The 17,675-nt window shown below is 44.2% G+C and overlaps 1 protein-coding gene across 1 annotated transcript in view; it reads right to left on the bottom strand.

Moving 5' to 3' along the window:
- LOC306957682 (methyl-CpG-binding domain protein 2-like) overlaps positions 1–10,191 on the bottom strand; it is a gene marked incomplete at both ends in the record, with an annotated part of 31,185 nt that extends 20,994 nt beyond the window's left edge. The window contains one exon of the mRNA XM_079551155.1: positions 10,032–10,191. Within this exon, the coding sequence (XP_079407281.1) occupies positions 10,032–10,191 (160 nt within the window). The remainder of the gene's footprint in view (positions 1–10,031) is intronic.
- Positions 10,192–17,675: the final 7,484 nt, after the last annotated feature.

Below are 17,675 nucleotides of genomic sequence, written 5' to 3' on the forward strand. Positions count from 1 at the left end.
ATCCCATCAATAATCCCATAAAAGGAGCAAAATCCCATCAATAATCCCATATAGGAACAGAAATCCCATCAATAATCCCATATAAGAACACAAATCCCATAAGAAATCCCATATAAGGACCAAAATCCCATCAATAATCCCATAGAAGAACCCAAATCCCATTAATAATCCCATATAAGAACCCAAATCCCATCAATAATCCCATATAAGAACAGAAATCCTATAAAAAATCCCATAAAAGGACCAAAATCCCATCAATAATCCCATATAAGAAGCCAAATCCCATCAATAATCCCACATAGGAACTGAAATCCTATAAATAATTCCATATAAGAAACCAAATCCTATAAATAATCCCATATAGGAACAGAAATCCATTCAATAGTCCCATAAAAGAACCCAAATCCCATCAATAATCCCATATAAGAAGCCAAATCCCATCAATAATCCCATAAAAGGACCAAAATCCCATCAATAATCCCATAAAAGGACCCAAATCCCATCAATAATCCCATAAAAGGACCAAAATGCCATCAGAAATCCCATAAAAGGACCAAAATCCCATTAAAAATCCCATATAGGAACAGAAATGCCATAAGAAATCCCATAAAGAATCAAAATCTCATCAATAATCCCATATAAGGAACTGAAATCCCATTAAAAATCCCATAGAAGAACCCAAATCCCATCAATAATCCCATAAAAGGACCAAAATGCCATCAATAATCCCATATAATAACCCAAATCCCATCAATAATCCCATAAAAGGACCAAAATCCCATCAATAATCCCATAAAAGGACCAAAATCCCATCAATAATCCCATAAAAGGACCAAAATCCTACAAATAATCCCATGTAGGAACCCAAATCCCATCAATAATCCCATAAAAGGACCAAAATCCCATCAATAATCCCATATAAGAACCCAAATCCCATCAATAATCCCATAAAAGGACCAAAATCCCATCAATAATCCCATATAAGAACCAAAATCCTACAAATAATCCCATATAAGAACACAAATCCCATCAATAATCCCATATAAGAACCCAAATCCCATAAGAAATCCCATATAGGAACCCAAATCCCATTAAAAACCCCATAAAAGGACCAAAATGCCATCAGAAATCCCATATAGGAACAGAAATGCCATCAGAAATCCCATAAAGAACCCAAATCCCATTAACAATCCCATATAAGAACCCAAATCCTATAAATAATCCCATATAAGAACACAAATCCCATTAAAAATCCCATATAAGAACCCAAATCCTATTAATAATCCCATATAAGAACCCAAATCCCATAAAAAATCCCATATAAGAACCCAAATCCCATTAATAATCCCATATAAGAACCCAAATCCCATCAATAATCCCATATAAGAACCCAAATCCCATCAATAATCCCATAAAAGGACAAAAATCCTATAAATAATCCCATATAGGAACAGAAATCCCATCAATAATCCCATAAAAGGACCAAAATCCCATTAAAAATCCCATATAAGAACCCAAATCCCATTAATAATCCCATATAAGAACCCAAATCCCATAAGAAATCCCATATAAGAACCCAAATCCCATTAATAATCCCATATAAGAACCCAAATCCCATCAATAATCCCATAAAAGGACCCAAATCCCATCAGAAATCCCATAAAAGGACCAAAATCCCGTAAGAAATCCTATATAGGAACAGAAATGCCATCAGAAATCCCATAAAGAACCCAAATCCCATCAACAGTCCCATATAGGAACTGAAATCCCATCAATAATCCCATAAAAGGACCAAAATCCCATAAGAAAGCCCAAAAAAAGGCACGATCCCATAAATAATCCCATATAAGAACCCAAATCCCATTAATAATCCCATAGAAGAACCCAAATCCCATTAAAAATCCCATAAAAGGACCAAAATGCCATCAGAAATCCCATAAAAGGACCAAAATGCCATCAGAAATCCCATAAAAGGACCAAAATCCCATTAATAATCCCATATAGGAACAGAAATGCCATCAGAAATCCCATAAAGAATCAAAATCCCATCAATAATCCCATATAGGAACTGAAATCCCATCAATAATCCCATAAAAGGAGCAAAATCCCATCAATAATCCCATATAGGAACAGAAATCCCATCAATAATCCCATATAAGAACACAAATCCCATAAGAAATCCCATATAAGGACCAAAATCCCATCAATAATCCCATAGAAGAACCCAAATCCCATTAATAATCCCATATAAGAACCCAAATCCCATCAATAATCCCATATAAGAACAGAAATCCTATAAAAAATCCCATAAAAGGACCAAAATCCCATCAATAATCCCATATAAGAAGCCAAATCCCATCAATAATCCCACATAGGAACTGAAATCCTATAAATAATTCCATATAAGAAACCAAATCCTATAAATAATCCCATATAGGAACAGAAATCCATTCAATAGTCCCATAAAAGAACCCAAATCCCATCAATAATCCCATATAAGAAGCCAAATCCCATCAATAATCCCATAAAAGGACCAAAATCCCATCAATAATCCCATAAAAGGACCCAAATCCCATCAATAATCCCATAAAAGGACCAAAATGCCATCAGAAATCCCATAAAAGGACCAAAATCCCATTAAAAATCCCATATAGGAACAGAAATGCCATAAGAAATCCCATAAAGAATCAAAATCTCATCAATAATCCCATATAAGGAACTGAAATCCCATTAAAAATCCCATAGAAGAACCCAAATCCCATCAATAATCCCATAAAAGGACCAAAATGCCATCAATAATCCCATATAATAACCCAAATCCCATCAATAATCCCATAAAAGGACCAAAATCCCATCAATAATCCCATAAAAGGACCAAAATCCCATCAATAATCCCATAAAAGGACCAAAATCCTACAAATAATCCCATGTAGGAACCCAAATCCCATCAATAATCCCATAAAAGGACCAAAATCCCATTAAAAATCCCATATAGGAACTGAAATCCCATTAAAAATCCCATAGAAGGACCAAAATCCCATAAGAAATCCCATAAAAGGACCAAAATCCTACAAATAATCCCATATAAGAACACAAATCCCATCAATAATCCCATATAAGAACCCAAATCCCATAAGAAATCCCATATAGGAACCCAAATCCCATTAAAAACCCCATAAAAGGACCAAAATGCCATCAGAAATCCCATATAGGAACAGAAATGCCATCAGAAATCCCATAAAGAACCCAAATCCCATTAATAATCCCATATAAGAACCCAAATCCTATAAATAATCCCATATAAGAACCCAAATCCCATTAAAAATCCCATATAAGAACCCAAATCCTATTAATAATCCCATATAAGAACCCAAATCCCATAAAAAATCCCATATAAGAACCCAAATCCCATCAATAATCCCATAAAAGGACCAAAATCCCGTAAGAAATCCCATATAGGAACAGAAATCCTATCAATAATCCCATAAAAGGACCCAAATCCCATTAAAAATCCCATAAAAGGACCAAAATCCCGTAAGAAATCCTATATAGGAACAGAAATGCCATCAGAAATCCCATAACGAACCCAAATCCCATCAATAATCCCATACAGGAACTGAAATCCCATCAATAATCCCATAAAAGGACCAAAATCCTACAAATAATCCCAGAGAGGAACAGAAATCCCATCAATAATCCCATATAAGGACCAAAATCCCATAAGAAATCCCATAAAAGGACCCAAATCCCATTAAAAATCCCATGTAAGAACCCAAATTCTATTAATAATCCCATATAAGAACCCAAATCCCATCAATAATCCCATATAAGAACAGAAATCCTATAAAAAATCCCATAAAAGGACCAAAATCCCATCAATAATCCCATATAAGAAGCCAAATCCCATCAATAATCCCACATAGGAACTGAAATCCTATAAATAATTCCATATAAGAAACCAAATCCTACAAATAATCCCATATAGGAACAGAAATCCATTCAATAGTCCCATAAAAGAACCCAAATCCCATCAATAATCCCATATAAGAAGCCAAATCCCATCAATAATCCCATAAAAGGACCAAAATCCCATCAATAATCCCATAAAAGGACCCAAATCCCATCAATAATCCCATAAAAGGACCAAAATGCCATCAGAAATCCCATAAAAGGACCAAAATCCCATTAAAAATCCCATATAGGAACAGAAATGCCATAAGAAATCCCATAAAGAATCAAAATCTCATCAATAATCCCATATAAGGAACTGAAATCCCATTAAAAATCCCATAGAAGAACCCAAATCCCATCAATAATCCCATAAAAGGACCAAAATGCCATCAATAATCCCATATAATAACCCAAATCCCATCAATAATCCCATAAAAGGACCAAAATCCCATCAATAATCCCATAAAAGGACCAAAATCCCATCAATAATCCCATAAAAGGACCAAAATCCCATCAATAATCCCATAAAAGGACCAAAATCCTACAAATAATCCCATGTAGGAACCCAAATCCCATCAATAATCCCATAAAAGGACCAAAATCCCATTAAAAATCCCATATAGGAACTGAAATACCATTAAAAATCCCATAGAAGGACCAAAATCCCATAAGAAATCCCATAAAAGGACCAAAATCCTACAAATAATCCCATATAAGAACACAAATCCCATCAATAATCCCATATAAGAACCCAAATCCCATAAGAAATCCCATATAGGAACCCAAATCCCATTAAAAACCCCATAAAAGGACCAAAATGCCATCAGAAATCCCATATAGGAACAGAAATGCCATCAGAAATCCCATAAAGAACCCAAATCCTACAAATAATCCCATATAAGAACCCAAATCCCATCAATAATCCCATAAAAGAACCCAAATCCCATTAAAAATCCCATATAAGAACCCAAATCCTATTAATAATCCCATATAAGAACCCAAATCCCATAAAAAATCCCATATAAGAACCCAAATCCCATTAATAATCCCATATAAGAACCCAAATCCCATAAAAAATCCCATATAAGAACCCAAATCCCATTAATAATCCCATATAAGAACCCAAATCCCATCAATAATCCCATAAAAGGACCCAAATCCCATCAGAAATCCCATAAAAGGACCAAAATCCCGTAAGAAATCCTATATAGGAACAGAAATGCCATCAGAAATCCCATAAAGAACCCAAATCCCATCAACAGTCCCATATAGGAACTGAAATCCCATCAATAATCCCATAAAAGGACCAAAATCCCATAAGAAAGCCCAAAAAAAGGCACGATCCCATAAATAATCCCATATAAGAACCCAAATCCCATTAATAATCCCATAAAAGGACCAAAATCCCATCAATAATCCCATATAAAAACCAAAATCCCATCAATAATCCCATAAAAGGACCAAAATCCCATTAAAAATCCCATAAAAGGACCAAAATCCCATTAATAATCCCATATAGGAACAGAAATCCCATCAATAATCCCATAGAAGGACCAAAATCCCATAAGAAATCCCATATAAGAACCAAAATCCTACAAATAATCCCATATAAGAACACAAATCCCATCAATAATCCCATATAAGAACCCAAATCCCATTAAAAATCCCATATAAGAACCCAAATCCTATAAATAATCCCATATAGGAACCCAAATCCCATCAATAATCCCATATAAGAACCACAATCCCATAAGAAATCCCATATAAGAACCCAAATCCCATCAATAATCCCATATAGGAACCCAAATCCCATTAATAATCCCATATAAGAACCCAAATCCCATCAATAATCCCATATAAGAACCCAAATCCTATAAATAATCCCATATAGGAACCCAAATCCCATCAATAATCCCATATAAGAACCACAATCCCATAAGAAATCCCATATAAGAACCCAAATCCCATCAATAATCCCATATAGGAACCCAAATCCTATTAATAATCCCATATAAGAACCCAAATCCCATTAATAATTCCATATAAGAGCCCAAATCCCATAAGAAATCCCATATAACAACCAAAATCCTACAAATAATCCCATATAGGAACAGAAATCCCATCAATAATCCCATATAAGAACAGAAATCCCATTAAAAATCCCATATAAGAACCCAAATCCTACAAATAATCCCATATAAGAACCAAAAACCCACAAGAAATCCCATAGAGAACCAAAATCCCATAAATAATCCCATAAAAGGACCAAAATCCCATTAAAAATCCCATATAGGAACAGAAACCCCATAAGAAATCCCATAAAAGGACCCAAATCCCATAAGAAATCCCATAAAGAACCCAAATCCCATCAATAATCCCATATAAGAACCCAAATCCCACAAGAAATCCCATATAAGAACCCAAATCCTACAAATAATCCCATATAAGAACCAAAAACCCATAAGAAATCCCATATAAGAACAGAAATCCCATAAGAAATCCCATAAAAGAACCAAAATCCCATAAGAAATCCCATATAAGAACAGAAACCCCATAAGAAATCCCATAAAAGGACCCAAATCCCATAAGAAATCCCATAAAGAACCCAAATCCCATCAATAATCCCATATAAGAACCCAAATCCCACAAGAAATCCCATATAAGAACCCAAATCCTACAAATAATCCCATATAAGAACCAAAAACCCATAAGAAATCCCATATAAGAACAGAAATCCCATAAGAAATCCCATAAAAGAACCAAAATCCCATAAGAAATCCCATATAAGAACAGAAACCCCATAAGAAATCCCATAAAAGGACCAAAATCCCATAAGAAATCCCATATAGGAACTGAAATCCTACAAATAATCCCATATAAGAACCCAAATCCAGGTTATAGGGTCAGCATTGGGATTATAGGGTCAGGATTGGGGTTATAGGGTCAGGATCGGGGTTATAGGGTCAGGATCTGGGTTATAGGGTCAGGATCGCAGTTATAGGGTCAGGATTGGGGTTATAGGGTCAGGATCTGGGTTATAGGGTCAGGATCCAGGTTATAGGGTCAGGATTGGGGTTATAGGGTCAGGATCGGGGTTATAGGGTCAGCATTGGGGTTATAGGGTCAGGATCGGGGTTATAGGGTCAGCATTGGGGTTATAGGGTCAGGATTGGGGTTATAGGGTCAGCATTGGGGTTATAGGGTCAGGATCGGGGTTATAGGGTCAGGATCGGGGTTATAGGGTCAGGATCCGGGTTATAGGGTCAGGATCTGGGTTATAGGGTCAGGATCTGGGTTATAGGGTCAGGATCGGGACTATAGGGTCAGGGTTGGGGTTATAGGGTCAGGATCGCAGTTATAGGGTCAGGATCAAGGTTATAGGGTCAGGATCGGCCTTATAGGATCAGGATCCAGGTTATAGGGTCAGGATTGCTGTTATAGGGTCAGGATCGCAGTTATAGGGTCAGGATCGCAGTTATAGGGTCAGGATCGCAGTTATAGGGTCAGGATCAGGGTTATAGGGTCAGGATTTGGCTTATAGGGCCAGGATTGGGATTACAGGGTCAGGATTGGGATTATAGGGTCGGGATCCCAGTTATAGGGTCAGGATTGGGGTTATAGGGTCAGGATCGGGGTTATAGGGTCAGCATTGGGGTTATAGGGTCAGCATTGGGGTTATAGGGTCAGGATCGGGGTTATAGGGTCAGCATTGGGGTTATAGGGTCAGGATTGGGGTTATAGGGCCAGGATCTGGGTTATAGGGTCAGGATCGCAGTTATAGGGTCAGGATTGGGGTTATAGGGTCAGGATCCGGGTTATAGGGTCAGGATCGCAGCTATAGGGTCAGGATTGGGGTTATAGGGTCAGGATCGGGGTTATAGGGTCAGGATTAGGGTTATAGGGTCAGCATTGGGGTTATAGGGTCAGCATCCGGGTTATAGGGTCAGGATCGCTCTTATAGGGTCAGGATTGGGGTTATAGGGTCAGGATTGGGGTTATAGGGTCAGCATTGGGATTATAGGGTCAGGATCGGGGTTATAGGGTCAGGATTGGGGTTATAGGGTCAGCATTGGGGTTATAGGGTCAGGATGGGGGTTGTAGGGTCAGGATCAAGGTTATAGGGTCAGAATTGGGGTTATAGGGTCAGGATCGGGGTTATAGGGTCAGGATCGCAGTTATAGGGTCAGGATTGGGATTATAGGGTCAGGATCAGGCTTATAGGGTCAGGATCGCAGTTATAGGGTCAGGATCGGGGTTATAGGGTCAGGATTGGGGTTATAGAGTCAGGATCGCAGCTATAGGGTCAGGATTGGGGTTATAGGGTCAGGATCGGGGTTATAGGGTCAGTATCAGGGTTATAGGGTCAGGATTGGGATTATAGGGTCAGGATCAGGGTTATATGGTCAGGACTGGGGTTATAGGGTCAGGATCGGGGTTATAGGGTCAGGATCGGGGTTATAGGGTCAGGATCCGGGTTATAGGGTCAGGATCCGGGTTATAGGGTCAGGATCTGGGTTATAGGGTCAGGATCGGCCTTATAGGGTCAGGATCGGGGCTATAGGGTCAGGATCACAGTTATAGGGTCAGGATCTGGGTTATAGGGTCAGGATCGGGACTATAGGGTCAGGGTTGGGGTTATAGGGTCAGGATCGCAGTTATAGGGTCAGGATCAAGGTTATAGGGTCAGGATCGGCCTTATAGGATCAGGATCCAGGTTATAGGGTCAGGATTGCTGTTATAGGGCCAGGATCGCAGTTATAGGGTCAGGATCGCAGTTATAGGGTCAGGATCGCAGTTATAGGGCCAGGATCGCTGTTATAGGGTCAGGATCGACCTGAGCCTCCTCGGATCCGTCCCGCCATGAACCTTATAGGGTCACCTTATAGGGTCAGGATTGGGGTTATAGGGTCAGGATCCGGGTTATAGGGTTGGGATCCCAGTTATAGGGTCAGGATCGGGGTTATAGGGTCAGGATCGGGGTTATAGGGTCAGGATCTGGGATATAGGGTCAGGATTTGGATTATAGGGTCAGGATCAGGATTATAGGGCCAGGATCGCAGTTATGGGGTCAGGATCCAGGTTATAGGGTCAGGATTGGGGTTATAGGGTCAGGATCCAGGTTATAGGGTCAGGATCGCGGTTATAGGGCCAGGATCCCAGTTATAGGGTCAGGATCGAGGTTATCGGGTCAGGATTGGGATTATAGGGTTGGGATCACAGTTATAGGGTCAGGATCGGCCTTATAGGATCAGGATCCAGGTTATAGGGTCAAGATCACAGTTATAGGGTCAGCATTGGGGTTATAGGGCCAGGATCGCAGTTATAGGGTCAGGATCGCAGTTATAGGGTCAGGATCGCAGTTATAGGGCCAGGATCGCTGTTATAGGGTCAGGATCGACCTGAGCCTCCTCGGATCCGTCCCGCCATGAACCTTATAGGGTCACCTTATAGGGTCAGGATTGGGGTTATAGGGTCAGGATCCGGGTTATAGGGTTGGGATCCCAGTTATAGGGTCAGGATCGGGGTTATAGGGTCAGGATCGGGGTTATAGGGTCAGGATCTGGGATATAGGGTCAGGATTTGGATTATAGCGTCAGGATCAGGATTATAGGGCCAGGATCGCAGTTATGGGGTCAGGATCCAGGTTATAGGGTCAGGATTGGGGTTATAGGGTCAGGATCCAGGTTATAGGGTCAGGATCGCGGTTATAGGGTCAGGATCGCAGTTATAGGGTCAGGATCGAGGTTATCGGGTCAGGATTGGGATTATAGGGTTGGGATCACAGTTATAGGGCCAGGATCGGCCTTATAGGATCAGGATCCAGGTTATAGGGTCAAGATCACAGTTATAGGGTCAGCATTGGGGTTATAGGGTCGGGATCGCAGTTATAGGGTCAGGATCGCAGTTATAGGGCCAGGATCGCAGTTATAGGGTCAGGATCGCAGTTATAGGGCCAGGATCGCAGTTATAGGGTCAGGATCGACCTGAGCCTCCTCGGATCCATCCCGCCATGAACCTTATAGGGTCACCTTATAGGATGGCAGCCTTATAGGGTCGCGCCTGCTTTATAGGGTCGTCACCTTATTGGGGTTGAGCGAATCGTTCCTCAACCTCTGTTTGTTCTTCTGCAGTTTGCTGGGCATCATTTTGCCCGTCCGAAAATCGAAGCAACTCAAATCCACCGCGTTCCCCAAATATCGAGCCAGCTGAGGTTTGCTCCGGAATTTTTTCCCGCTCGGGCTGTGGGGTTTTAGGGGAAAAAAGGGCAGAAATCCCATAAAAAACCCCATAAAAATCCCATTAAAACCCTATAAGTTACATAGCGGTAAATGGGGAGGAAATGAGCCTCAAAATCGCCAGTTTTTGGACCCAAAATGGCGGATTTTTGCCCCAAAATCCCCCACTGTGAACCTATAAGGGTCCATGGGGTGGAAAAAACCCCAAATCCCATAAAAATCCCATAAAAATCCCATAAAAACCCCATAAAAATAGCATTAAAACCCTATAAGCGACATAGCGGTAAATGGGGAGGAAATGAGCCCCAAAATCGCCCCTTTTCGGCCCCAAAATGGTGGATTTTCACCCCAATTTTTCTCAGTCTGACCCTATAGGGATCCATTAGATGGAAAAAAACCCCAAATCCCATAAAAATCCCATAAAAATCCCACAAAAAACCCCACAAATCCCATTAAAACCCTATAAGCAACATAGCGGTAAATGGGGAGGAAATGAGCCCCAAAATCGCCCCTTTTCGGCCCCAAAATGGTGGATTTTCACCCCAATTTTTCTCAGTCTGACCCTATAGGGATCCATTAGATGGAAAAAAACCCCAAATCCCATAAAAATCCCATAAAAACCCCATAAAAACCCCATAAAAACCCCATAAAAACCCTATAAGTTACATAGCGGTGAATGGGGAGGAAATGAGCCCCAAAATTGCCAGTTTTCGGCCCCAAAATGGTGGATTTTCACCCCAATTTTTCTCAGTCTGACCCTATAGGGATCCATTAGATGGAAAAAAACCCCAAATCCCATAAAAATCCCATAAAAACCCCATAAAAAAACCCCACAAATCCCATTAAAACCCTATAAGCAACATAGCGGTAAATGGGGAGGAAATGAGCCCCAAAATCGCCCCTTTTCGGCCCCAAAATGGTGGATTTTCACCCCAATTTTTCTCAGTCTGACCCTATAGGGATCCATTAGATGGAAAAAAACCCCAAATCCCATAAAAATCCCATAAAAACCCCATAAAAACCCCATAAAAACCCCATAAAAACCCTATAAGTTACATAGCGGTGAATGGGGAGGAAATGAGCCCCAAAATCGCCAGTTTTTGGACCCAAAATGGCGGATTTTCACCCCAAAATCTCCCACTGTGACCCTATAAGGGTCCATGGGGTGAAAAAAAACCCCAAATCTCATACAAATCCCATAAAAATCCCATAAAAACCCCATAGAAATCCCATTAAAACCCTATAAGCAACATAGCGATAAATGGGGAGGAGAAAATGACCCAAAATCGCCCCTTTTCGGCCCCAAAATGGCGGATTTTCACCCCAATTTTCTCATTCTGACCCTATAGGGATCCATTAGATGGAAAAAAACCCCAAATCCCATAAAAATCCCATAAAAATCCCATAAAAAACCCCATAAAAATCCCATTAAAACCCTATAAGCGAGATAGCGATAAATGGGGATGGAAATGAGCCCAAAAATCGCCCCTTTTCGGCCCCAAAATGGCGGATTTTCACCCCAATTTTTCTCAGTCTGACCCTATAGGGATTCATAGGGTGGAGAAAATCCCAAAATCCCCATAAAAATCCCATAAAAATCCCATAAAAAACCCCACAAATCCCATTAAAACCCTATAAGCGAGATAGCGATAAATGGGGATGGAAATGAGCCCCAAAATCGCCCCTTTTCGGCCCCAAAATGGCGGATTTCACCCCAATTTTTCTCAGTCTGACCCCATAGGGATTCATAGGGTGGAGAAAATCCCAAAATCCCATAAAAATCCCATAAAAATCCCATAAAAATCCCATTAAAACCCCATAAAAATCCCATTAAAACCCTATAAGTTACATAGCGGTGAATGGGGAGGAAATGAGCCCCAAAATCGCCAGTTTTTGGACCCAAAATGGCGGATTTTTGCCCCAAAATCCCCCACTGTGAACCTATAAGGGTCCATGGGGTGGAAAAAACCCCAAATCCCATAAAAATCCCATAAAAATCCCATAAAAACCCCATAAAAATCCCATTAAAACCCTATAAGTTACATAGCGGTGAATGGGGAGGAAATGACCCCCAAAATTGCCAGTTTTCAGCCCCAAAATGGTGGATTTTCACCCCAATTTTTCTCAGTCTGACCCTATAGGGATCCATGGGGTGGAGAAAATCCCAAAATCCCATAAAAATCCCATAAAAACCCCATAAAAAACCCCATAAATCCCATTAAAACCCTATAAGTGAGATAGCGATAAATGGGGAGGAGAAAATGACCCAAAACCGCCCCTTTTCGGCCCCAAAATGGCGGATTTTCACCCCAATTTTTCTCAGTCTCACCCTATAGGGATTCATGGGGTGGAGAAAACCCCAAAATCCCATAAAAATCCCATAAAAATCCCATAAAAAACCCCATAAATCCCATTAAAACCCTATAAGCAACATAGCGATAAATGGGGAGGAGAAAATGACCCAAAATCGCCCCTTTTCGGCCCCAAAATGGCGGATTTTCACCCCAATTTTTCTCAGTCTCACCCTATAGGGATCCATAGGGGGGAGAAAAACCCAAAATCCCATAAAAACCCCATAAAAATCCCATAAAAAACCCCACAAATCCCATTAAAACCCTATAAGCAACTCCTATTGCCTTCCATTGACTCCCATTCCACCCCCAGCCCCAAATCCACTCCGGGTTTTCCCCCATCCCCTCCCATTCACTTCTATTGCCTTCCATTGACTCCCATTGCCTTCCATTGACTCCCATTGCCTTCCATTGACTCCCATTGCCTTCCATTGACTCCCATTCCACCCCCACCCCCAAATCCACTCCGGGTTTTCCCCCATCCCCTCCCATTCACTCCCATTGACTCCCATTGCCTTCCATTGACTCCCATTGCCTTCCATTGACTCTCATTCCACCCCCAGCCCCAAATCCACTCCGGGTTTTCCCCCATCCCCATTCACTCCCATTCACTTCTATTGCCTTCCATTGACTCCCATTGCCTTCCATTGACTCCCATTGCCTTCCATTGACTCCCATTGCCTTCCATTGACTCCCATTCCACTCCCACCCCAAATCCACTCCGGGTTTTCCCCCATCCCCATCCACTCCCATTGACTCCCATTGCCTTCCATTGACTCCCATTCCACTTCCACCCCCAAATCCACTCCGGGTTTTCCCCCATCCCCTCCCATTCACTCCCATTCACTTCTATTGCCTTCCATTGACTCCCATTGCCTTCCATTGACTCCCATTGCCTTCCATTGACTCCCATTGCCTTCCATTGACTCCCATTCCACTCCCAGCCCCAAATCCACTCCGGGTTTTCCCCCATCCACCCCCATTCACTTCTATTGCCTTCCATTGACTCCCATTGCCTTCCATTGACTCCCATTGCCTTCCATTGACTCCCATTGCCTTCCATTGACTCCCATTCCACCCCCAGCCCCAAATCCACTCCGGGTTTTCCCCTATTCACTCCCATTCACTTCTATTGCTTTCCATTGACTCCCATTCCACTCCCAGCCCAAATCCACTCCGGGTTTTCACCCACCCCCATTCACGCCCATCCACTCCCATTGCCTTCCATTGCCTCCCATTGACTCCCATTCCCCTCCCAACCCCAAATCCACTCCGGGTTTTCCCCCATCCCCATTCACTCCCATTGACTCCCATTGCCTTCCATACACTCCCATTGCCTTCCATTGACTCCCATTCCACCCCCAGCCCCAAGTCCACTCCGGGTTTTCCCCCATCCCCTCCATTCACTTCTATTGCCTCCCATTGACTCCCATTGCCTTCCATTGACTCCCATTCCACCCCCAGCCCCAAATCCACTCCTGCTTTTCCCCCATCCCCATCCACTCCCATTGACTCCCATTGCCTTCCATTGACCCCATTCCACTCCCAGCCCCAAATCCACTCCGGGTTTTCCCCCATCCCCTCCCATTCACTTCTATTGCCTCCCATTGACTCCCATTGCCTTCCATTGACTCCCATTCCACTCCCACCCCTAAATCCACTCCGGGTTTTCCTCCAGTCCACCCCCATTCACTCCCATTGACTCCCATTGCCTTCCATTGACTCCCATTGCCTTCCATTGACTCCCATTGCCTTCCATTCACTCCCATTGCCTTCCATTCACTCCCATTGCCTTCCATTGCCTCCCAATCCCCTCCCACCCCCAAATCCACTCCGGGTTTTCCCCCATCCCCTCCCATTCACTTCTATTGCCTTCCATTGACTCCCATTGCCTTCCATTGACTCCCATTCCACTTCCACCCCCAAATCCACTCCGGGTTTCCCCCATGCCCATTCACTCCCATTGACTCCCATTGCTTTCCATTGACTCCCATTCCACCCCCACCCCCAAATCCACTCCGGGTTTTCCCTATTCACTCCCATTCACTTCTATTGCTTTCCATTGACTCCCATTCCACTCCCAGCCCAATCCACTCCGGGTTTTCCCCCACCCCCATTCACCCCCATCCACTCCCATTGACTCCCATTGCCTTCCATTGACTCCCATTCCCCTCCCACCCCCAAATCCACTCCGGGTTTTCCCCCATCCCCTCCCATTGACTCCCATTGCCTTCCATTGACTCCCATTGCCTTCCATTGACTCCCATTCCACTCCCAGCCCCAAATCCACTCCTGCTTTTCCCCCATCCCCTCCCATTCACTTCTATTGCCTTCCATTGACTCCCATTGCCTTCCATTCACTCCCATTCCACTCCGGGTTTTCCCCTATTCACTCCCATTCACTTCTATTGCCTTCCATTGACTCCCATTCCATCCCCAGCCCCAAATCCACTCCGGGTTTTGCCCCATCCCCATCCACTCCCATTGACTCCCATTGCCTTCCATTGACTCCCATTCCACTCCCACCCCCAAATCCACTCCGGGTTTTCCCCCATCCACCCCCATTCACTTCTATTGCCTTCCATTGACACCCATTGCCTTCCATTGACTCCCATTGCCTTCCATTGACTCCCATTGCCTTCCATTGACTCCCATTCCACTCCCAGCCCCAAATCCACTCCGGGTTTTCCCCTATTCACCCCCATTCACTTCTATTGCCTTCCATTGACTCCCATTCCACTTCCACCCCCAAATCCACTCCGGGTTTTCCCCCATCCACCCCCATCCACCCCCATTCACTTCTATTGCCTTCCATTGACACCCATTGCCTTCCATTGACTCCCATTGCCTTCCATGACTCCCATTGCCTTCCATTGACTCCCATTCCACTCCCACCCCTAAATCCACTCCGGGTTTTCCCCCATCCACTCCCATTCACTTCTATTGCCTTCCATTGACTCCCATTGCCTTCCATTGACACACATTGCCTTCCATTGACTCCCATTCCACCCCCACCCCCAAATCCACTCCGGGTTTTCCCCCGTCCCCCCCATTCACTTCTATTGCCTTCCATTGACTCCCATTGCCTTCCATTGACACCCATTGCCTTCCATTGACTCCCATTGCCTTCCATTGACTCCCATTCCACCCCCAGCCCCAAATCCACTCCTGCTTTTCCCCCATCCCCTCCCATTCACTCCCATTCACTTCTATTGCCTTCCATTGACTCCCATTCCACCCCCAGCCCCAAATCCACTCCTGCTTTTCCCCCATCCCCATTCACTCCCATTGACTCCCATTGCCTTCCATTGACTCCCATTCCACCCCCACCCCCAAATCCACTCCGGGTTTTCCCCCATCCCCATGCACTCCCATTGGCTCCCATTGCCTTCCATTGACTCCCATTGCCTTCCATTGGCTCCCATTGCCTTCCATTGACTCCCATTCCACTTCCACCCCCAAATCCACTCCTGCTTTTCCCCTATTCACTCCCATCCACTCCATTGACTCCCATTGACTCCCATTGCCTTCCATTGACTCCCATTCCACCCCCAGCCCCAAATCCACTCCGGGTTTTCCCCCATCCACTCCCATTGACTCCCATTGCCTTCCATTGACTCCCATTGCCTTCCATTGACTCCCATTGCCTTCCATTGACTCCCATTCCACTCCCAGCCCCAAATCCACTCCGGGTTTTCCCCCATTCCCTCCCATTCACTTCTATTGCCTCCCATTGACTCCCATTGCCTTCCATCGACTCCCATTCCACTCCCACCCCTAAATCCACTCCGGGTTTTCCTCCAGTCCACCCCCATTCACTCCCATTGACTCCCATTGCCTTCCATTGACTCCCATTGCCTTCCATTGACTCCCATTGCCTTCCATTCACTCCCATTGCCTTCCATTCACTCCCATTGCCTTCCATTGACTCCCATTCCACTTCCACCCCTAAATCCACTCCGGGTTTTCCCCCATCCACCCCCATTCACTTCTATTGCCTTCCATTGACTCCCATTGCCTTCCATTGACTCCCATTGCCTTCCATTGACTCCCATTCCACCCCCACCCCCAAATCCACTCCGGGTTTTCCCCCATCCCCATCCACTCCCATTGACTCCCATTGCCTTCCATTGACTCCCATTCCACCCCCAGCCCCAAATCCACTCCTGCTTTTCCCCCATCCCCATTCACTCCCATTGACTCCCATTGCCTTCCATTGACTCCCATTGCCTTCCATTGACACCCATTTCCTCCCACCCCAAATCCACTCCGGGTTTTCCCCATCCCCATTCACTCCCATTGACTCCCATTGCCTTCCATCCACTCCCATTGCCTTCCATTGACTCCCATTCCACCCCAAGCCCCAAGTCCACTCCGGGTTTTCCCCCATCCCCATTGACTCCCATTCACTTCTATTGCCTCCCATTGACTCCCATTGCCTTCCATTGACTCCCATTCCACCCCCAGCCCCAAATCCACTCCTGCTTTTCCCCCATCCCCATCCCCTCCCATTCACTCCCATTGCCTTCCATTGACTCCCATTCCACTCCCAGCCCCAAATCCACTCCGGGTTTTCCCCCATTCCCTCCCATTCACTTCTATTGCCTCCCATTGACTCCCATTGCCTTCCATTGACTCCCATTCCACTCCCACCCCTAAATCCACTCCGGGTTTTCCTCCAGTCCACCCCCATTCACTCCCATTGACTCCCATTGCCTTCCATTGACTCCCATTGCCTTCCATTCACTCCCATTGCCTTCCATTCACTCCCATTGCCTTCCATTCACTCCATTGCCTTCCATTGACTCCCATTCCACTCCCACCCCTAAATCCACTCCGGGTTTTCCCCCATCCACCCCCATTCACTTCTATTGCCTTCCATTGACTCCCATTGCCTTCCATTGACTCCCATTCCACCCCCAGCCCCATATCCACTCCTGCTTTTCCCCCATCCCCTCCCATTCACTCCCATTCACTTCTATTGCCTGCCATTGACCCCCAATTGCCTTCCATTGACTCCCATTGCCTTCCATTGACTCTCATTCCACCCCCAGCCCAAATCCACTCCGGGTTTTCCCCCATCCCCATTCACTCCCATTCACTCCCATTGCCTTCCATTGACTCCCATTGCCTTCCA

Source organism: Tetrao urogallus (assembly GCF_951394365.1).
Source record: "Tetrao urogallus genome assembly, contig: scaffold_81, whole genome shotgun sequence".
Classification (NCBI taxonomy): domain Eukaryota; kingdom Metazoa; phylum Chordata; class Aves; order Galliformes; family Phasianidae; genus Tetrao; species Tetrao urogallus.